The 22,979-nt window shown below is 48.2% G+C and overlaps 1 protein-coding gene across 1 annotated transcript; it reads left to right on the forward strand.

Moving 5' to 3' along the window:
* The first annotated feature begins 13,253 nt into the window (after positions 1–13,253).
* Positions 13,254–20,849, forward strand: LOC144167802 (uncharacterized). Its single transcript, XM_077696974.1, has 2 exons — positions 13,254–13,748; positions 20,387–20,849. The coding sequence occupies exon 2, from the start codon at positions 20,410–20,412 to the stop codon at positions 20,827–20,829; it is 420 nt and encodes a 139-aa protein (XP_077553100.1). The 5' UTR covers positions 13,254–13,748; positions 20,387–20,409; the 3' UTR covers positions 20,830–20,849.
* Positions 20,850–22,979: the final 2,130 nt, after the last annotated feature.

Consider the following 22,979-nt stretch of genomic DNA (forward strand, 5'->3'; position numbering starts at 1 on the left):
GTCAGAACTATTGAACCAGCATAAAGTTCGTGCGTAGTTTGCACATGAAATACAATTATAGGCCGTCCGTCTTTACATAACGACGATCAGAGATAGTGAAGTCATCTGGTGTCTCTCCCCAGTCTAGAAAATCCTGGTGGGGGGGGGAGGGAAGAGTGGAGGGGCGTGGTATTAAAAGAACAGTGGTTTCTATACAAATCCTTGAAGTCCTTTGAGTACTGAACGGCTGTGAATTCACTCAGGTCGGTTTTAATGCTCTGTATGGTCATTTCTACTATCTTCACTGAGCACATTAAAAAAAATCAATACCGTCTCACTGAAAGAAGGAGGAAGAAAACACGTTTGTTTGGAATTTGCGATTGAGCATAATTCCTTGCTAATTAGCTCAATGAAATTTAGAATTACTACAGTTTTACTCTGGAGTACAAATGTTCGGCAGCAGTCCGCTACCCTCCCGCGTCGCAGGAATCTTACTGTCTGTGTGACACACCAGCACAAACCGGTCGACCATGGAGGACGGCAGTCAGCCCGCATCGGTCCGTAGACGTCCTGGTTGATATCTCCCCCCTAGCAGAACGGGTATGTCAGCGGTGAGTGCATTAAGCCTGAAGGCGCGTTCCAAATCCCCTCACCCTGTGAACCACCCCCCCCCCCCCCTCCTACCATGACCCGGCCCAAAAATGGCAGGGGGAGACAGGCGCCGCATGTGGCGCCAAAAGCTCCGCCTTGCTAATGCTTGTTTGTGTTGATTAAGGCATCCGCACGTCCTCCGACCTCTTCTTGTTTTCGCCTCTTCGATATCCCCCTTTCTTTATATGTATCTACACATTTATTTGTACCTTTTTTTAATTATTTCCCTTCATATATATGTTGTCTTTTGTATGCCTTATATTCATGTACTTAGTGCATCACCCGAGAAAGCCCTTGCGCTGTTACTGAGCATTTTAAAAATAAATAAATAAATAAATAAATAAATAAATAAATAAATAAATAAATAAATAAATAAATAAATAAATAAATAAATAAATAAATAAATAAATAAATAAACCCGACTGGGAAAAGAGGCGGTGGCAGTGTAGAGGAGCATGAGCTAGGGGCTGCAACCACAATCCCTCCGGCATGCTTCACAGCGCAACACTAACTTTGGAGAAGCCAGCTTACAGAAACCAAGCTTACACCAGCCTCTTAAAGGGACCCAGAAAAGCTTTGTGAAGGTGGCAATCAAATGCATTCAGGTGATAGAACACATAAAGGGGGATTTTTGAGCCAAGTGTGAGCCCCATACGTTGTACGGATAATTTGTAAACAATTTTGAAGATCGGCTTTCTCAGCCGATGAGCGCGCCGCCGCAGCGAGCCGACCGCGGCTGACGCAACGCGGCCGCGGCTGACGCAACCCCCCCCCCCCCCCCCCCCCCCCGGTTCGGCCGATCGTCGGTCGCCGGCAACGTCACTGCCATTGGCTTCCGGTTGGTCTTCCTCCTTCGTGCGTGATCCCGAGGAAAAAGCGGGTCTGCAGCGATTGACGCGTGCCTAGGCGCAGGATTGTCGCTCGCGGAGAACGGAAGTCGAGCGTCGCGATGTCACATGGCTATTCCCAGTGTTTCCAGCTGCTTTGAAAGAAGCAGAGAGGGAGGAGGAATCGATCGGCAAGGGGGAGAGGGGCACTTAATTGCTTCTGGCGCAGCTATTAGCGAATGTAGATCAATAATTCCAACGGCATTGCATCGCTATATTGGAACTACGCGACAATAAAGGCCTTTTGTAACTTTTACAAAAGGTTTTCTTGGTCCCTTTAAGGTCGACTTCACCTCTAAACACCTTTGTGTTTAGATGCGAAGCCGACTAGTCAAGGATTGCAGATAAAACATTTTATCAGGGCGAAATAAGGCATCGTATCAAAATATGGACGCCCGAAAATATTTATTTTACTTATATCATTTTTTTTTCATACGTCCCACGTTTTCTGTTCAACACGCCGAGTTTTCGTTCCACACCGGTGCAAGAACTCGCGCGATTAGAGATATACAGCTTCTGTGTAAAAAGTAGACCCGTGCTTCATCGCAGGAAAACGTTGACGGCACAGAAACACCCAAACGCACAGCACTGGAGATAATTCCACTCACGTGAACCCTTGGATACCGGTACCGTCGCTTGGAATTGAGCCGTTTGTTTCTCGATCGCACATGCGTGACGCCTCTTTTTGGGGTGACGGCTCGCACGTTGGTGAGGTCCCTTTCGTCGTCTTGAGTTCCAAGAGCGCTGAGGCGACCTACGTTCGTGTTCTGTGTGGTACGAAAAACAATGCCGCTGGTGGGGACGTGTTGTCGGCTCCTGGTTGAACCAGCCTCGATCGGACGTTGTTCTCTGTCTGGCGCGTTAATCGGTGACTCCGTCGTTTCCAACTCCTCGCTCGTCGAAGCTTTTGTCGGAGCCGGTGGTTGGGCCTTAATCCGCCACTGCCGAAGCACGGTGGCACCGCTGTCACCGCCGCCGGCCCTTTCCAGCGTGGGCGACGGCAATCCCGCTGAGTTGCCTTCAAGGTGAAGGACCGGGTCGGCGTCGGCGCCTTTTCTCAGCTCACCCTGCGGCTCCAAGAGCGCCATTCCGGAATTTTCAGAAAGCAGGGCCGACGCGAAAATGCATAGGAAGGCGCCCAGCGCCAGCGCGACCAGCACGCAGGCCAGGCAGCCGTCGCTTTTTTCGCCTCCTTCGGTGCACCAGTCGAGGAGAGCAACGCCCGATGTGCGTGGTCGCGGGAGCGATTCATCTGTGCGATCACGGACGGCGCTCCTCCAAGAGACAGGTGGGGGCGTGCGTGGTGTCGACGGGGGAAGAAGAGTCGTCGTCGGGGAGCAGGATCTCATAGAATAGCAATCGTCCGCGGGCGGCAGTTGTTCCTGCCCTAGCAAGGGCACCGTGGCACGGCACGACGGCAGGTAGAAACCCGTTGACATTCCTCAGGTTAAAAAACAGGGGTTCGCGACCCGAAAGAGGTTCCGAGCTTCCCCCAAAGAGTTTCTCGCGAAGTGGTTTAGCACGGTAATTAGAAATATCTCGGCGCCTGCAGAACGTTGAAGGTGATGGGTGTTTTGATGATGAGCATGACGATGATGGTAGTCGTCATGATGATGATGACGGTAGTAGTGGTGGCGGTGATGGTGGTGTTGCTTGTGGTGGCGGTGGTGATGATGATTACGGCGGCAACGAAGACCCCAATGATCATTATACTTGGTGAATCGTACACACCCAACGATCGGCCAATGATCAGGATGAGGAGAAATATTCCTAACTGGCTACAGGGTACAGCTGATCATTTCTTTAAAGCAGCATGTCCAACCGTGAAAAATACCGGTTCGGTTACGCTCAGGAGTCGGATTAATTTATTTCATTGTGGTTCAGTTCTGATTCGACTAACTCATGCGCCGATCTTGTTCGCGAACCGGTTCAAAGCTTTGTTATTATCGAAGCGCAAAAAAAGAAGTTTTGTCGTATAAAGTGGCTATAAAACTCAACCCTTTTTGTTCCATGAAAATACTGCTTTTTTTCAATAAACCTTGTGCAAATTGAAGTCATCATTAAACAATTAGGCAATATATTAACAAAACGTACCAGCTACATTTTCGCCCAGCCCATATGGCGCTTTAGTAACTACACAAAGCCACCGCCAAGAGATGAATGTGGGGTTTATTGGTGCCTCTCGTTCCGTTTTATTGTAGCATTTGAAAACTAACAAGGGAGGACACTGCTAACTTTATGCTAATTATTACGTCGCTTCTGACGGTGTGTAGACGAACGTTTGTGCGTTTTTTATCATTCTTATCTTTTCTTGTGAAAACAATGTTTTTGAGGTCATAATGGAGTTAAGCGAGTTACCAAAGTCTAGTTCTTTCAAACAAAGAAAGGTTGGCCTTTGTCCCATTTAGCGTCCCATGAAAAGCGTGTAAGGATAGGAGCAGAGAAATAACGACGACCATGGGCTGCGGCACCTTTGCTATAGGGCTTGCTACCACGTCAACCAAGAGGGAACGCTGCCTTTAGCCCTATAATAAAACCATCAACAAAAAAATCTTTGTAAAGTGCGATCGCACGCACCCACGCATGTACACATAACAGGGCAGTCAATCCGCCTGTGAAGAGCAGCTTTTCCTGTACAAGAGCCTACAGTGTGAACGGCTCTAATCGGTAAATCGAACATCTAGTGCGAACGCTGGGCACCGATCTCAATTCGAAAGAATACAACCTGTCGAATTTCGAATGGAATCAATGGAAATTTTGCATTGACACTTGCATTTTGTTATGTTCGCAGCCTGTTGTAGTTTTAGAAACGTTTTTGTGTGGCACCTTCTCGCCTTCTTTTTCCCTTCTTGCTTATTGCTTGGAGTTCACCTTGCTTGTATAAATCCGAAGAAATAAGGACATATAATCAGAGCAAGTGTTCGCCTTTATCTTCCTGTGTTTCATTCGTCGGATGCTTTCATTTTTCCGATTACGTACCAACGTGGCAATGATTCAACACTTCACTTACTTGTGCCACAAGAAGGCACACTTAAGTTTGAATCTTGGCCGGTGCGCAGTGACCAATCTCATGGCCCGACTTCCCGTGCACAGTTCCAGAGAGGCAAGGGCAAAGTCGGTGCTGCTAACTTCCTGCAGGCTGCAGAGAGTGTGGCATTTCTTTTGCTTAGCCTTGCACCCTGCTTGCTCGACCAGCAGCAATATGCCACTTCAACATTGCTGCGCAGTCCTTTTTCCAAGATTATAGCATGAGGGCAGTTTATATTGTTTTGATTCATCTAAAGAGGAAATTGCGCTAGACATTGCGAACTTGAAGGAGCGTGGAAGAGAAAAGCCCGAATGACACTGACCACCCGGTATTAACAACAGGTAGCCAAACAGTTTTGTCGGGAACCGGTAAGCATTATTTCTTTTTGTAGCGAACGCTTCGCTACGCTACCTAGGGCAGTCTTCTCGGGGTGACCAATTTTGACCCTGAGAGCTGGAGGTGAAACCACGCCCCTTTCCGCAAGCCCCCGGCACGGCGCATCGGCCCGATGGCGGGGAGAGATAGGCAGTAGGGTAGAGATGCGTAGGCTTATTCTTGGATGAAATGAGCGCGAACTTAAACAAATACAAGGAAAGTGGAACCGAAGGACAGCCGCCGGTCTAAAAATTTAAGTGTAATATCAAGAAGGGCGAATATAAACTCTTAATACAAGAAAATAAAAAAAACGCTGCGCATAACCAAAACAAGCTTACAAAAGCCACGATGATAAGGTAACTAGATAAACAACGGCTACAGTCAAAGCCCACCCAGTATTGCATACGAGCAGGCGTTTCCGAGCCGAGCTCCGACGCTACCGACATGCAGGAGGTAGTGTGGTGATGCGAGCGGACAGCCAATGTTGCTGCCTTGAAGAAGACACGAAGCTGAAGGCAAACTTAACTTGTTTACGGCATGTTGAGAGATGAGCCGAAGTCAGACAAGAACAATGCCCCGACGGGCGAGGTTAGAGTACAGGACTCGAGCAGAGTGACAGCATTGATTCAGTGTGCAAACATGAGTGAACTACAACGCTTGGAGGGGGGGGGGTCTTATTTATACACAAAGCACCAACGGCCAAACAAGCGTTCTCTTTGCTTCCCGCACACGGCACGAACGGCACAGGCACACACAACACTCTTTCCAGAGTTCGTGAGCGGCCGGGGTTAGCGGCGCACTCCGAGTCCGAAACATGCCTCGCCTGCCACTGCCGAGGTTTCAATCGCGCAGAGAGAGGGTAGACAGCTATCCGGACTTTCGCAGACATGTAGCGGCGCCTTTGGATCCATCGTCTGCCGATGCAAGCATAAGTCACCGACAGGGCGGCGCCTACTCGAAAGGCGCACATACTGAAGGCTTCGCCACACAGCCGAGGAGTGCTGCCCAAAGCTTAAAGCACTGCGGCGCGCTGATTCGTAACCCTAGATATGTAATCTCTTTCGATTGAAGACACACACTTGCTCGGCTAACACAATTGTCTCGTCTTTCTGCTATGTGCAACGCTTCCATAACTTCTCGGTCTGTTGGTACACGGGGCCTAAATAAAATGCTAGTGGCAAGAAAATTAGGTTCACATCCGCTGCACTTAGTACAATGTCAAGAAAGATGGGATGGTGGGGGGCCCTTTAATGAGAATTCATGCTATCTCAAACACATGCTGATAGAACTTGGGGTCCACTTCCTTTGCTTTTGTTGAATTTCGCGCTGGTTCCATTCAAGAATGTCTTTCCAACTACCTCATCTTGCAACCCTTCTGCCCAGACACGGGCGAGGAGGGAACAGAGTCAGTGCGCGCGACTCGTTTCGCCACCTGGCGGAGCGCCCGGCACGGAAAAGCGGCCCGATGGCGTGGAGAGATAGGCGACAGGGGAGAGATAGGTGATGAAGGAATGGAGGCCTGCACGGGACCTGTGTCGCCACGTGGCGGAGGAAGGCGAGGAGGCCTCCGCCGCAGCGATAAACGCACGCCACAAAGGGAGACCAGGAGGCCACGTGCGGCGCAGGGGTGTAGGAACAAATGGTCCCGGAACAAATGGTCCCGGAACAAATGGCCCCGGAACTTATGGTCCCGGAAAAAATGGTCCCAACTCGAAAGTAGGAACAAATGGTCCCGGAACTTATGGTCCCGGAACAAATGGTCCCAGGCACCTCTTCAGGCAAAATTATTCTATAAAACTCACGTGGCTTCTCTGTTCAAATATGTTGTATCTTGCTGGAGTGCAGTTCATAATTTCTTTAGTTCTTTTTTTAATTTCTGTTTTCTTTTTTTTCCGATTCCGTTAAACCGGTCACCTCAGTTTACGCTATTACAACGATTAAACGCAGTATTTCTGCCAACCAAGCATTTTTGTGCTAGTGCAGGGCATTACACGATTGGCCCGTTTGGGGAATTTTCTTATGCGTATTTCTATCGTTTTTCTTCAGGCTTTTTTAGTTTTGTCTTGGCGTTTTTTATACGTTGAAGACGAATATTCTTATTTATTACTTCTCTCTCTCTCTCTCTCTCTCTCTCTCTCTCTCTCTCTCTCTCTCTCTCTCTCTCTTCCGTTGTTGGATTTTTGTTATGTTTTCAATTTTTCTGTTTTCGACTTTTTGGTTTATCAAAATGTCGTTATTTCAATTGTCTGCCTTGTCACTCTATAACCAATGACGGTGCTACTCGCAAACACAGGGGGAAAAAAGAATCCACGGGGAAACATGCGGCTCCATCCATGATTTACAGAATACGTAGAGGCATGCCTCAGTAAGAAGCAAGCACTTCACGGGTTCATGCGTAGTGAGTTGTCGCCCCCTCCCTCCCCCTCGGAAGTTTTCTCAGTCACCGCAACATTTCACGCACGGCCAGGATTAACGCTCCCTTCCCGTTTCAAAAGATAGTTTGTGAGTCCGGCCGCGTTTCAGGAAGCCGCGCCTGTCGCGGGACGCCGCTAGTAAGCGAGCTTGGTGACAGGCACAGCCTCGAGACATGCGAACGTCTGATCGCGAGCATCGGCTTAGCCACTGGTCAAGCTACGCTGTCGCGACCGTCAGCACCATGGCCAATTTCTTCTAAAGAGGGCAATGAGGGCCATCTCAAGCAAAGAAATATGTTACCAAAGCGAGTGCACTTAGAGCCACTACAGGAGAAAATTATGGCAGCCCCTTATTGTATTCGTTTCAAACACCGACCCAGGGCTGCCCAGTACACGCTGATATTGATTGAAATGTCTGCCATTGGTTTGCCTGGTACTCGGAATAACACCAAAAAAAAAAGCCGAGCAAAGGAAGCATGCGAGGACATACATGTGCGACATAAAAATTTGTATACCGCATTTCACTCAAGTAAATTCAGCTTTAGCAAATATATTATATATCAACCGATGCAAAATACATTGTGCACAAATACAGACATATAAATATAAATACTCTGACCTCCTTCCTTCCCTCATACAGGCGCTCATGCATAGGAGCAGTAGTGGTGGGACCATTTCTTCCTAGTTTGAAGTTGGGACCATTTGTTCTGGGACCATTAGTTCCGGGACCATTTGTTCCGGGACCATTAGTTCCGGGACCATTTATTCCGCGACCGGCGGCGCAGAACTCTTTGCGATGGCGTAAGGCGAACATCGAGCTGTGGTCGCTCGTACAGCGGCGAGGCTTAAACAACGTCATGAAAATGAAAAAATATGACTAAGCAGTGCAGTCACTGCAAACATGTCTGTGTAATACTGCGAAACCACAGCTCGACCACACCTCGACAAATACACTGGGCCTAGCCAGGAACGTGAAGCTTTCGCTTAACTAGGGTTAACCAAAGCTAAACAACAGCATTTTTTTCGCTTCGGTTACGGTTCCCGTTCGGCGGGCTAACAAAATAATGGTTCGGGCTCGTGTTCAGTTCCGGAGAAAATGTCGGTTCGGTTTCCGTTTTCGGTTGCGGTTCGGTTCCGGTTAGACACTGCTTCAAACACAGGGTGTTCCCATCGTCTCCTCCCCACGGAACTGCAGCTCAGCACTAAAGCAATCGCCTGAGGGCCGTTTGAAAGGGCGAGCTGGCTTGGTTCGGAACAAGCTCGTTTCAGTCATCAGTACGTGTTAGTGCTTCGCGCATGCCCATTTCTCAAGCCCTTGTTTCTCTGCATTATACCATTTCCTTATATCGTGTGCCTTACATCCATGACCGATATCAGAACGTCCTCAATAGAAAGAGCAAGTTGTGTATTCCCCAAGGCATTAAGCACCATCTTTAAATCGCATACCTGTATACACTCCCCGTTGAAGCTTCGATTTACGATCGCGACTTCTCCCACCCTTGGTGGCAGCCTACCACCTACGCTCTAGCCCAAAGACAATGGATGACTATTTTCTAGGCTATGGTGCTATTTTGTAGGACAGTTTTAAAACAACGTTCAGTAAAGAATGTGGGCATCATACGATTTTCGTCAGGTGTCTTGGTGAACCAACTTATGAACATGCTTCCTTTAACTGGCCTGTGCAGTCTGTGGGGGTGTCGATTGCGCGATAGGCAAGCACAGCCACCTCGATCAACTAAGTATCATCATCTATGAACAGTGGCGTTAGTACACAGCGCGTAATGATGACACGAAATGATAAAAAACTAGAACATGTAGGCACGAATAACTCAAGATGGGGAGATACTAGGAGTATGTACATGTGGTGCAAAAGATTTAGTGGAAACGCAGCCAGCGAAAGGGCTAACACGCGTCAGGATGTCAGTTACGTGATGTCAAGGGTTAATTTCCCAGTTTTGATTCCAGTACCGAGAGGGAGGTGATGTACTTCTCTCCCTTGTTAACGATATGAGCAGCCTGAATGGTCTCAAGCGTCGTGTGATATTTTTCAATGAAGAGGGAATCAGCACGTCGACGATTAATTTTATCGTAGAGGCAAGATTGATTGATTTGATTGATTGATTGTAGGGTTTAACGCGCCGACGCAACGCAGGCGATGAGGCGCGCCGTAGTGGAGGGCTCCGGATTAATTTTGACCACCTGGGTATCTTTAACGTGCGCCGAAATCTCGCACACACGGGCGTTTTTGCTTTTCGCCTCCATCAGAAAAGCGGCCGCCACGGCCGGGAATCGAACCCACGACCTCGTGCTCAGCAGCGCAACGCCTTAGACTCTGAGCCACCACTGCGGGTATCGTAGAGGCAAGAACAAAACACAGTGTGCGTTGCCCGTTTGAAAGTTTTCAAGGAGTGTGGCTCAGGACTTATTTTCCTTCCAAACACCCTAAAGGCCATCGTTGCAATTCCTGAACCTTAAACTGCGTCGTTTTTCAGTTAAACATGGTTGTTGTCGGTTCTGCCCACATTGTTACCCGCCGCGTTGGCTCAGTGGCTAAGGCGTTGCGCTGCTGAGCACGAGGTCGCGGGTTCGATTCACGGCCGCGGCGGCCGCTTTTCTGATGGAGGCGAAAAGCAAAAACGCCCGTGTGTACGAGATTTCGGCGCACGTTAAAGATCCCCAGGTGGTCAAAATTAATCCGGAGCCCTCCACTACGGCGCGCCTCATCACCGGCGTTGCGTCGGCGCGTTAAACCCTACAATCAATCATCAATCTACCCACATTGTCTATCTGGTATAGAACCACCTGTTATGTAAGAAGTAAACCGTGAGAAACGATATCGCGCTGTAGTGAATTAAGCCAGCCGAATAAAAAAACTTGTCTTCATTTTCTAAGTGCCAGCTTCAAGCAACAGATTGACTGGAAGCCGCTGCGTTCCCTGATAACTTGTGTGGTGTTCGGAAAACGCCCGTTAAGTGAATGAACTCTGCGTCGTTACCTGCATTTCACGAGAACGGAACACAAAAGGGACGGATAGCTGAAGCGTCTTATTGCATGTAACCACTCAACGCTCGACAAAAAGTGACTAATTAAGCGCTTTCACATCGACGTCTTAATGGAAGTTGATCATGACACCTCCGAAACTGTCACCTCACAAACTGGTTGTGACATTGTAAATGCGATAGCACAGCCCGAAAAACGTAATAAGGCATGCAAGCAACATTAACGAGACCACGTCTAAACTTGATATCACTGATATTAAACTTTCACAAATAAGCTGCTTTTGTTTCATTATCCCAGTCCGTCAGGGAATGGTAGTTCCAGTAATCTGAAAGAAAATGAAGGAGGATGTCAGTGTCATCAAGAGATTTACGGCTCTGCCAACTTTCTTCAAACATTGTTTGTTGCAAAACCCGAATCACTCAGCTAGTTGGTCGAATCAGCTAGTTAGGTCAATAAAATGCGCAGCACGTACAGCATTATTATTAAAGCGAAAGATGTGTTAGTGGGACCGATGACGCTGTGTCAGAAAAATAATGCATTTCCCCATAGACAATTTCGTCGACCGCAAAGCTTTGATGAGATCTCTGGACACACTGGGCGTGTGCGAAACCGGGCTTCGATTGTATCGAAACGGCTGCTTTAAAATCGCGAAATAGGAACGCTTCTAGATAAGACAACCCACCCATCGACCATGATGGAGTGCAATAGTTTTCGTTTATCATAAACCACTGTCACAAACTCTAGCGCACGTCGTTTAAAAGTATCGTATAGCTTTTTCATATTATTGTACAGCACCTAATTCTTGTTACAGTCGTCCGATTCATTCAGTTCAGTTCTATTCGCCCCGAGAAAATGCTGGAATTCTCTCGAACGAAGCGGCGGTAACGCGACCACTCGCCGGCTCGCCGGCAAGGAAATACCAAAATAAAAACTCCGCCGCTCAGCTTTCATCGAAGCTCGAGTTCTTTCGAGGGGGAGAGCAGAGCTTTGCAAGTGCTAAGGCGCGTCGATGGTTCCAGGAGGGAGAGAGAGGGAAGTTGTGCGCTCGACGGCGGCGGGCGCGTTGTGCGTTGTGCCCTCTCTCTCCGCGCCGGCAGTTATAAAAAGAGAATCCGCGCCCAAGCAAATTAGTTACGTTTAGCACCACCATCGGCGACCCGCGCCCTGGAGGACTCCAGCGTACCCCCGGGTCTCGAATCACCCTGATCGTCTCAGACGCCCTGGCCTACGACGAAGCCACGCTGTACAGGTTGCCGAATTGCCTCCAACAGCGGTGCATCGTCCGGCGCGGTCGGTGAATATTGTGGGACTCTGTTTCTCATATGCATCGCACTGCGTGGTTTTAAATTAACTTTTCTTCCTCATAGTATTCATTGTTAAAACTCCTTATTGTACATTTTGTATTTGAACTGTTTCTAGCATTTGAAATCGTTCTAAGTTACCTCTCGTTAACGTTACATGTCCTCGTGACAGTACAGTGTTTTGTCTGTTCAAATATAAGCCTTTCTGTTGTTTTCGTTCAAAGCTCTGACTCACTCTTACAGCTCTGGTCGGCGAAAGCCGCACATCAGACGGCCGCCCCCTCCGTCACCTGCGCCCGGTAGATTCGGCGGGGTTGTTTGCTCGCTTGAGTCAACTCCCCATATCTTCTAACAGCGTACCCATTTAAGGAAACGGTGACAACCACGTTTCAGCGTAAATTTATGGTAGTGTTCATTATCACGGCAACCGTGAGAATTACCGTCGGAAATTCGTCTCAGCGGTCGAGTCTCATTGGCTAAGCACGCAAACCGAAGATTCTATGGGATAAATATTCCCTAAAAAGCTGCGTTTGCAGCGGCTCCTGTAGTGTTGTGGTGGAATGTTTGGTTTTAAACGAGCAGGCTTAGGTTCGAGTCTGACGTTGCGATGTTTTTTTTAGCTTTTCAATTTTTTAATTTATCGGTCATCGGGATTGTGTTAATGCTATATTTTACTCTGGTTTTTAGTATATCAAGAGATCGCCGCACAGGACTTCTAGAATGAATTGCATTACGTTTATTATAGGCTTTGTTCGGTGTCGTTGAGCTGGGTGAGATTAGGTTTGTTGCAGTTGGGCTGGATTTGGGTAGGTTACGACGCGTTATGTTATACTACGTTAGGTTACGTTGGGACGTAATATTTTTCAGGAAATTTTAGGCCAGCCAGCTCTTATGGAAACTGCCGTGAGAATTTCCTGGAGGAACTTTTCACACAGCCTACATTTATATATCGTTCGCAGATGTTTTTACTTAGTGCGTGAAAAATCGTCGCATGGGTTCCTCCTTCGTTTGCGTTTTTGGTCTTTCAAAGTTTGACGCTCGATTGTTCGCACTTTCAGCGAAGCTTGGACGCACCTTGAGCTTTCGCGCTTCTCGCAATTTTCGTTAGGAAGAAATGGTAAATTTTTTCACCATGCCCTGCTCTTAAGAATGTAAGCAGGGCATGCTTATAATGTCCTGCTTATAAGAATAGAGCACTAGAAATTTTAACGATTTGACAAGCCAACAGGACTACTGGGCTGATATAAAAGCTCTCTTTCTGTCCTTCCTATCACTCGATGCGCTCCTAACATTGATAAAGAACAAACAATTTAGCCCGCTTTCACAGCGCTGGCTTTCACTCTCCCTTGTCCCAAATTTGGGTTAAGGGAATTTCTCGATACGAACCTGGGGCGGTATTCTCGAGTTTTGTCCCTTTTGCGTCCCTTTCAAAAGTGTCCCTTTTGGCAAGCCCCGATTGGCTAAAAGCAACCAACCGGAAGTGACGTAACGCAAGCGCTGCAAACCTACTGCCAACGCTTATTGCTTAACCGGAAGGACGTCACGATGAAAGGGACGCAAAAGGGACGTTTTCAAAAGGGACAGTTACGAGAATACCGCACCTGGTGTCGTAAATTTCGGCGTTGTATCTTGCAGTGGTGCTGTGGCGCCTCGCTTCTTAGCCGTCGGCGTGGAGAGGCGATCCGTAGACAAAGATGCGTTGTCACCGGTCATCAACGGAAACTGCCTGGCGGCCTCGTTGGCATCGCTGGGCGTAAGGTCCATTGTCCATTCGCGTGGCTCCGGCGTGTCTTCCCAGGACCCGAGGAGACGGACGCTCGCATTTCGACGATGCTTGTCATCCCCGTCGACCTGTGACGCTCGCCTCCTAAACTCTCTCGCGCCTGCGTCACCGCTGGTCATCGAGTTCGAGACACCGGCCAAGTGCTCGTTACGGGGCAACCCGTACGCTGGGACGGCCGGCGTCTCTTGCCGGAGCACAGCAGCGGGCTCTCTTATCTCCGGCTGCCTGCTTTCCGGCTCCCTTCCGGACCTGAGCCCACGACTCGTGGCCAGCCCTGCCGAGGCGACGAGGCCGAGGAAAACGCACAGCGCAAGCATGACGAGAACCGAGGTGAGGCTGTCCTTGGCATCGTCTCGCTCGCGTTCCGGAAGGGTCGGGATTGCGACGGCGAGCTGCAGCTGATCTAGGTAGCCACGGGCGCTGTGCGCCACCGATGCCGGTGGCTGCAGCCGAGTCCCCTGCGGACGTTCCCGCGCTGCGGCAGCCCTGGTACTTGCGGGAGGCGTCCCGCCTTCACGCAGCAGCGCCAGCCTCGGTTTAGAGACCGTGGAGTACGTGTCGGTGGACGCGGCGAGGGCGGTTGGCCTCTGCGGACTGCGCTTCTTGGTTGGTTGGTTGGTTGCCTCCCACCATGGCACGTACCCACGCGGGGGATTGGCCAAGAAGTTTTGTGCCTAATGAGGATGTGACCTATATTATTTTAGATCCCAAAATTTAGAAAAGGAAATACCCAACAGAATTTTTAAATATGTATAATAAGAAAGTAGATTCAGGAAGAAAAATGAGGTATGTGTGAATGTTTAGCTGGCTAGCAGGAAAACCTGCCTGTCGCCACAACATAAGAATGGAGGGCAGACACAACATCCCTGTGGCAGACTCCTAGGGCGGAAGCGCCTAGTGACAGGACCTCGTAACTAGATAGCGGAAGGTTAAGGCGTCTAAAGATTGACTCCAGATGCGTGCGTCGCATTGGAGAGAAGCTGCGGCAATTAAATAGGATATGTTCTAAATTCTCCAACTGCGCTTCTAGCTCCTCATTTTCTTCTTCCTCTTCTTCAAAGAGCCCTGATCTGTTTTCAGCTTATCTGGCTGTCGTTTTCTTCTTGCTTTATACGACATTACAAAAAGCGAGCAGAAGGGGGGGGGGGGGGGGGGGGGGGGGGGGGGATGGGGACACGCGTAGCTAGTAGTGGAAAGTTGCACATAAACAGCTCCAATTTACAGAAAATGGCATTGCCGGAGTAAACAGCATCTTCACATTTGAAAACCGTTATTCTTGGGTATATCGAGTGTAGTTGATTGCTTGTTTGGGGGAATACCAAAAAATTAAAAGGTTCACTATAATATATTTCAGTTTTTTCTGATCTTTCTGTTTCCTTTTTTTTCTATTTCCACATCACGCTGCTGCAGCGTACACAGCCCGGACCCTCCTGTACACCTCTTGTGGTTACGCGTGGCTTTCGCATCGCTGGTTATCGTTACCGTTTAAACGCTTGGGCAACCTCCATAGATCACTAACGTATTTGGTGTCACCGAACAAACGCACGACAAAAGAAAAACACCTCAATCCTCAATCAATATGGACAACCAGCGCAGCGTGCGGTGCAAATGACATTTTACAAAATCGAAGAGGTATACATGCGTGAACGAGTATTCCTGGTGGTATTTTACCGAAGTGGCATCCTGAACAGAAAGAATACGAATGTATGACAACGCGGTCCGGTGAAAGGCGCATTCGAATACACCTAACTAAACGTTTACGGAAAAAGTCTGAGAAAGTTCGTTTCCAGTGTTACCATACCATTTTCAGCTGTAAATTCTGAATATCGTCATAAATCAAATCGGAGTTTTATGCACAGAAATCACAGCTGGACTTCGACGTGCGTTATTACGTTCCTGAACTGCGGCGCGATATTATGTCCCGAGGAAGGTACTACCGGCCCGTCACGTTCCAGTGCGATGCGGAACGCTAATTAAATGTGCTGATATGACCTAGAGAATACAAAAAAAAAACCCTTATATCCGAAAAAAATGCTCATAATTGAGCTAAGAGAACATTTTGCAGCAAATGAACTGACAAGGACGCTCGCTCCGTAACGCACGATTATACTTACTAGGCTACTGGTGTCGTTTTTCTTTAACCCTCTAGGCCACTGATTCCGAACAGCGAAGTCCTTTTGGCTGATGCTTAACAGAATATAATGAGTGTTTTAAGCGAATCAGCAGAAGGAGCAAGGTGCGCAAAGGAAGTGCGGGTTTTTACCCTCATGGGAACGGGACGTCTCTACCATTGTGGGGGACTAGGAAGTATTGACGTAACCTAAGCTTCTTTAACGTGCATCAAAATCCATGCACATGGTCCTTTTTCTTGCCTGTTTGCTCGACTCCATAAAAAACTGTGGTTGATTCCTCTGTCATAGGAATCTATAAAACACGAAATGGAAATGTTTTGCGAAATCTGCGGCTGAGCATGATTAGAGGCTCGGCGGCTGTCTTATTGGCGTGCTTAATGAGCGACGTCCTGCTGGCGGGTCTCTTCGGCAAAGATGTATTGGCGTCATTTCTGTGACAGATATACGAACAACCCTAAGTATAACGTACTCTTTAGTACTAAAGGTTGCTTCCCCGCAAAAGGGCCCTGTGTGCAGGGATGCATCCTTTACAGACCGCTCGCTTCATTGAACTGGCGTCACTTCCGTGACGGAAATGGCGTCATTGAAATCTTTGTGTATCCGGCAATAAAACACTTTCGTGTTAGAAATTATAATAAGGGTCGCTTTTGAAAATCGCCACTGCGACCTCCACCCCAGCAGCACTAAACCTAACCACTAAACCACCGCGGTAGGGTAAGAAACAAATTTTCAGATGTACACCTCCTTCGGTTAGTCGATGGCTACAAGCACGGATTAGCGTCATCACAATGACGTATAAGGGCGAATACGAACTAGAAATGACAGTGAACTTCGCGGGGAAACTTCAGTGAGGTTTAAATAAATGTACGAATGTTGTTACATGGCGGCAGAAAAAAGACGAGGCGAGCCATGCGTGGTGGTGATGCGATGTATTTAGGAGACGGTGAGATCTATGTACAGGCGTTCATGGCGGTCCCATCCAGGCTGCGTGTGGCCCATTACGTCGTCGTCGTCGTCGACGCGTGAGCATGGCGTTATACAATACCTTTGACTTCTTTTTGTTCTAGTGACAATATAAACTGCCTCGAAGATGGCACCAAGCACGCTAAACTTTCATGAAACGACATTCAATTTAAGCTAAGGATACGTAGTCAAGGCGTTGTGTAAGGACACGAGAAGAAAGGCACTCGGTGTAGCAGAACTCTCCCCCGTAATCCATTAGAACATCATTCGGGAGAAAAAATGAAAGAAGCTCCCATTAACGTGAAGCTCACACCGACTTGAGGGTAACGAAGTTGTATGCAAATTTCACGACTATCACGACTGTTAAAGTCCACGATTGCATCCGATTTGCTGCTTCTTCGCTGCCGCAACGATCGTTACTCCATCATTATTGCTATAAGTGTGAACTTATTATTTTTTTTTTGAGGTGTTAATCATTGGACATCACCTTGGAGGAGCGTGCTCTATGACGTGTACTTCTCGTTCCAAGCAAGTGTCTCCAAGATTACGGCGAACGCTGCAGCTTTTTTTTTTTTTTTTTTGGCCAATCTTGGCCAATCTGCCTAAGTGGGCATACTTGGCTTGGCAAATGTGCGCCGGGGACGCTGGGCGGTCAATGCGAGGCACGCACACTCCAGCGCTCGGCATTTTCTTGTTTCTTTTTAAGTGCCGGGTGGTCACCGTGAGGCCCGCGCTCACTTGCGCTCGCATTTTACAATAACAATTTGCTAAACAGCTTCGCTGGTAATATAACTGCGTGCCAACCCACTCATTGCATCAATCTTCACCGCAGTAGTGCAAAGCATTGTGGTCATGGGTAGCTACCGCTCGTGGCCTCGGCACTTACTCCCTAGCCAAGAAAACACAATGTCATGACTATCCGCGCTGGCTGGCCGAGTTCTGCGGACCTCCTAACGGGCTCAATAACTGTAGGCTTAGCTGAACCGACACATCGACCGCGTATAGTTTCGATTTTTAGGGAGCAGAAAAGGAGACCCAGTGTAATTCCTCCACGAAGCGGCAATTTCCACGACAACTCTTCCCCCCTACTTCTAAGTTCCCGTCTCTCAATACCTGCCACTTACTGGAGCAGTAGTTACTAGAAATTTTATTTGTAAGGGAGGACCAGTAGTCACGATACGGAACGGGAGATGTAGGTGTAGGGATAAATTCAGGAAAATCAGAAATCAGCTCGGTGACAGCACAGAAACGAATGCACGAACTGTGGGCCCCTCCATTTGGGCGGGCGATTGATATAAGTTGTATATCAGGTGTAGTTTCTCGCTAAATATAACAAATGGCTATTGGCAAAACCAGCGCAAGGCAAACGTCACAAAAATCTATAGAATAGAAGATGACGCGTAAGCGCTGTTGTGCAGGTCGACGTCGTTGTAGGAAACGCGTAATAGTACTTGGTAGCACTGTTTTCGAGGACAAAACACTCGAAATAAGCAGTAAAATATAAAGTAAACCATGTGGACTGCTTTATGCTAGGCTTTTAACTGCAGAGCTGTTGTAGATTTGACCTTTTCGTCCGTCTGCTGTAGGTCGTGCGTCACGCAGGGGTAGGAGCAACCGCCGAGAACCGCTGATAAAGGGACGAATTCGCCTGTCTCCCGCTAGGGGGGAGCCTCCCGCTGCTGACATTTAGCTGCAGGCTCCTTTGCGCGAACTGTGTAGAACTTACGCGGTTAGAGCGCTGCCGTACTCGGGCGAGCACCCGTTGACGTTCGAGCTGGCACAACAGAACAAAGCTCCGCTCTTTCAGCAGATTTCACACTGGGTGGAACTGAGCTTTTTTTTTGTAAGCGTGTGTATAGATCCCATGTGCATGCGCATGGGCGTGACTGCGCGTTACCACAAAAGGAGTTTGATACGTCCGCTTGGTAATACGCAACGAACAATTTCTGACCCCGAGGCTGCCATGTTTGTTTGAAGAGGCAACTGTTTTTACACTGGCCTTGACCTTGTGAAAAAGGATATGCTTGCCTTTTTCCTCCACCACAATTATAGCATAGTTGAAAGGCTGGTCTGTAGTTCTACGTGACGACGCACACCTGACAAGAAGCCTTCAAGGGGGTAATAATTTGTACCATACTTCGCGGTCGCCTCTAACCGAAACTGACATGTCTGGAGAAGTTATTCTCCGCAAAACGCGTGAGTACACTTATGAGTGAAAAATTGTTAAAGTAAACCCCAGTTCCTCTTTTCAAGCGTACGTCTTTACTCTCAATTCATAATATGGGGTCTAGGGCGGTTTCGAATATAGTACTGTTCACCCCAAAAAATTAAACCAGTCAATGAAGGTGGAAACGTAACAAATCGTAGTTAGTAAGTTTATTTTTTGGCGAAGAATGGGAACCGAACTATCATCGTATGGTTTTTCCCATGCACGTATGCTTTCGTTGCACGTTAAATTCTGCGCAGTATCGATGCAGACCAGCGACTCAATTATTCAAAGTGGCCTGCATCCGCGACACGTCAGTTCGAGCTGGCGGCAAGGCTCCTGTCATTTTGCGCTGACACCAGCTACGCGTATCCATCGAGTCTATCACCACTTCTTCGGATGGATGGCGCGTCAACAGGATGCGTTTTTGTAGAAACGGTTGTGGAGCGAAGAGACGTAGAGAAGCTCACTGCGCTCATGATGTATTTCGTCTTCGTGGAGTTCCCCCCATGTTCGTCGTATGGTCCTCGTGAGGTTGTGGGGAACACGTCATCGAGATCTGCTTCTATGGTTGAGAGCGCAGGCTCGTCGTTCGCATTATCCGACGGTGCGTTGCGATCGACATGGGGTGGCAGCGATGAAGGAGCAATGCTTGCCGCTTCGTGCGATGCGTTCTGCCAGCGGGCTGTCGACGAAGCCACCTCAGTGGCTTGACGGCGGGCGAAAGGCCGGTCGAAGCTGGCCAGTAATGCCACTGTTGCAACCAGGAGAGTGAGAGCCGCCAGGGTCAGAAGAACCAAATATGGCGACGACAGAGGCGACGTGTCCGCAAAGTAAGACTTAAAGCGGTTCCAGCTGCTGCGCCAACTTATCTTAGAGGGAACGGCGCCTGCCGACAGGCCCGGAAGCTTCACGTCTGTCAGGTGCCCTGCATCCCAGTCCAGGCCTGGATTCGTCATGTTTTTCGGGATACCTTGGTTAAGGTACGTCGGTAGCTGCATGACTTGGGCGTCTACTGGTTTCTTTTTATGGTTCGTTTTCTTGACAAAATGGCTGGTTGGCTCTTTTCTTCTTGTTCCTCGGTGTATGATAATGATGAACACGATGTCCTCGATGAGCTTGGCCCGTATGCCCGCAAGGGAGTATTTGTTCGCGAAACGGGAGTTAATGTATACTTGTAGCATAGTATTTATGCCATCGGGCATACTATCGCAAATAAAAAAAAAGAGTATTGGCTATGATCAATGTTTCAGCTGAAACATTGATCATTTTGCTATTAAGGGAGTGCGAACATTCGGCGATTGGCGGCTACTGCATTCACTACATCGTGAGTAATTCTGGGGCGTTTTCGTAGTTTTTATTATCTCCTCAACGGAAAATCCTGTGGACAATAGAATCCGGCGAAAGGGGGCCAGATCTCGACAGAAAGGAAAAAAATCGTTACTGCGGATTAAGAAATTTATTTTCTGCAGTAAAATTGTGGGCTGGGTATCTATCCTCTGAAATTTTCGTACAATACTTAAGGCAAAGCAGAACTGATTTATGTACTTATATCTCCTTTTTAATTTATTTGCAGCAATCAATTACCCAGAACCAACTATCGTCTTGGAATGTGCCTTCTCGTGATGTTGCGAATCTGCAAAAGATTTCGGTTTACCGGCTTCCAGATAAAGAAGAAGACGTACCCGGCATGGAATGCGATTCGGACCTCTCGGTGAGCGACCTTTGGGCCCTCACGCCAAGCAAGCAAGGCTCTGACGCGACCCCGTCAGAGCCAGATTGCGGAGAAGACGCGTATCTCGGACTCCTTTCCACGGATATCGAGTTCGCTGAGGCTGGCTACGACTCGACCTTTTCGCTGGTGGCCGCGGCCGTCGGGGTACCGGTGGGCATCAAAAACTTCGGGTCCTGGCAGAAGGGGGCAGAAATCGCCCACGATAGCCGCAACCTCTACAACGACCAGCCGGCCTCTCTCAGGCGCCTGGCGTTTTTGCTGGTCGCCGCACTGACCTTGCTGGGCGTCACCACCTGGATCCTCGAGGCCCTGGACTCGCCCTTCTTACCACCTGAGCATCCCGCAGCACACCTAGGGGCTGCCGTTAAGAAGTAACCCAATGGTCGCTCCATTAGATACAGGTATTGGCGGTGAGATCTTTGAGTGGCGCCCCCTGGCTCTGACGTCGGCTTAGGGATTCGCGCCGCTGTCGTCTGCTACACTCCGCTTGTGAGGGGCAACAGTGCCTGCGCTAGAAATCGCCCGCTTAGTTGCTGTAGTGCGTTAAAAAGCGTATTTCTAGCGACTCAGTTATTTTGTCAGCTTCTGACGCATCTGAATAATTCTAAGCTGTATCCCCCACAAGTTTGCAACACACGAAGAGATAGCGAACAACTTTCTTCAGATCAGAAGATCGTGGGTAACTCGTCCTTTCTTGCTTATTCGCGAGGATCAGCGATCAGAGCTTCTCGATAAGTATTCAAAATGCGTAGGCTTCCCTGCAGTATATTTGAGATGCTCCTATGAAGACTCAACAGTCTAATACTACGTACCAAGCAGCGGCCTCTACACGCTCATCGCACAGCAGGAAATAAAGCGGCTTTCTTCTGTTTCTTTCGTTGTTGCCTTGTATCGGATTAATGTTTCTTGCTTTTTTTTTTCTGTCCAACGCATTAATTTTTTTGCGCCGTCACCAACTTCTTATTAGGAGGTTTCTGGATGTTTGGGAGCCTCACAAAGGTCATGTGGATATTTCCTTCATTTTGTATGGCATACATTCCCTTCTTCACAAATTGGCTTTCATTACGGCTGCGTGCAAGAAGGTGCATATCCGCAGCGTGCTTTGTTTATTCACATGAAAATACAATAAGAAAGTTTGTGCTACGCCACCGCGATCGCGTCCTAAACAACGTGTCCACACTACTCGAAGGCGGCTTTTGTGCTCCGAATTTCTGTCGTAATTATATCGTTATCATAATGAACTGACTCGGACAATAATGACATGATTACGGTGTTGAAGGCATGATATACTCGCTAACTAACGTAATAAATAGTATACCTGCATATATTGCAAGACTCGAAACCGAAGAAGAATTCCAAGTAGCTCATTATTGCTTTTCAACCCTTCCAGGCGCGAAGAACAAATCCTATTTTACTCGGGATGGCGTTCTATGATTTGAAGAAAATTACTTTTACTCTCTTGTCCTGGTCTGAGGACCCGGCCCACTAACCAGATCGATTTAATTGTTCAACAAAGTTTTCCCCTCCTCCCCTTACTCCTCCTCCTCCTCTTGAGTGCAGTTTTCCTATAACGCATATCCGAATATCGGGAAGATATGGCTGTGCAAAATGTTCCGAAATATCCCTCTAGGTCCTAACAAACATATATGTGTTACTATAAATTTAACGAAGACGTGACTCGTTTTGCTCAATAAACCTCCATACTGGTTTGATTTCTGGTATAGAATCAGCACGCGCGTATATACACACTGGGTTATTTGGATTTCAACCTACAGTTTTTGGCATGTCGGCAAACTTTCATGCCTTGAAAACGTAAAGTGGTGTGACAAAACGCGTTCGAGCGTTCGGCAAGGTTGCAAAAACTGTTTTACCTTACATATCATTACCGGGAATCGTGATGCCTTCTGCCAAAGCCAACAGCCCTGAAGGCCTAGATTTTGTTTTGGTCGTCCATTTTCGCTGTGATCGGTTATTAGCAGCTGACTGTTCCTTTTGTTCGAATGCTTACATGAGAAGCTAACGCCTAGCTCCGACTCTTCGCGCTCCGCACAGGACCGGCTTCGCAAGGAATGGGGTGGCGCCGGCAATGTTTCTGCGGTAGCGGTATCCAAAACTATACTTTAATTGACACCATGAGCTAGTGTATGCGATTTTAAGCTTATTATTATGATAAAAAGTTACCCACACGCCAATTCAGGGTGCGGACAAGCACCCTGATGTGCGGACAAGCATCAGACGTTGACCAACCGCAAAGAAACAACAGGGAGAGCGATCCTGAGTGAAGCAGACGACAAATGCGAGAATCCCAAAGCTGACGTCACGGAGGCGCGCTTCGCAGCGCCGCCTGTGTTCGCGCTCACCGCCAATAAACAACTTCTGTCTTGGTAGTGCCCATGACTCAATATCTCGCTGATTGCCATAAATGTCCTTGCGTTGCTGTGGCCCTTGCAAGAAGACACAAACAGAGCATGTTTAAATTTTGTGCAAGTGAAGTTATCTTTGCATTTTATGCTGGGCACTACTTG

This window comes from Haemaphysalis longicornis, unplaced genomic scaffold, assembly GCF_048455015.1.
Source record: "Haemaphysalis longicornis isolate Haplotype H1 unplaced genomic scaffold, Haemaphysalis longicornis Haplotype H1 scaffold_2, whole genome shotgun sequence".
Classification (NCBI taxonomy): domain Eukaryota; kingdom Metazoa; phylum Arthropoda; class Arachnida; order Ixodida; family Ixodidae; genus Haemaphysalis; species Haemaphysalis longicornis.

Excerpts from the sequence above, each read along its gene's own strand:
- LOC144167802 (XM_077696974.1), top strand. The coding sequence starts at position 20,410 with ATGGAATGCGATTCGGACCTCTCGGTGAGCGACCTTTGGGCCCTCACG.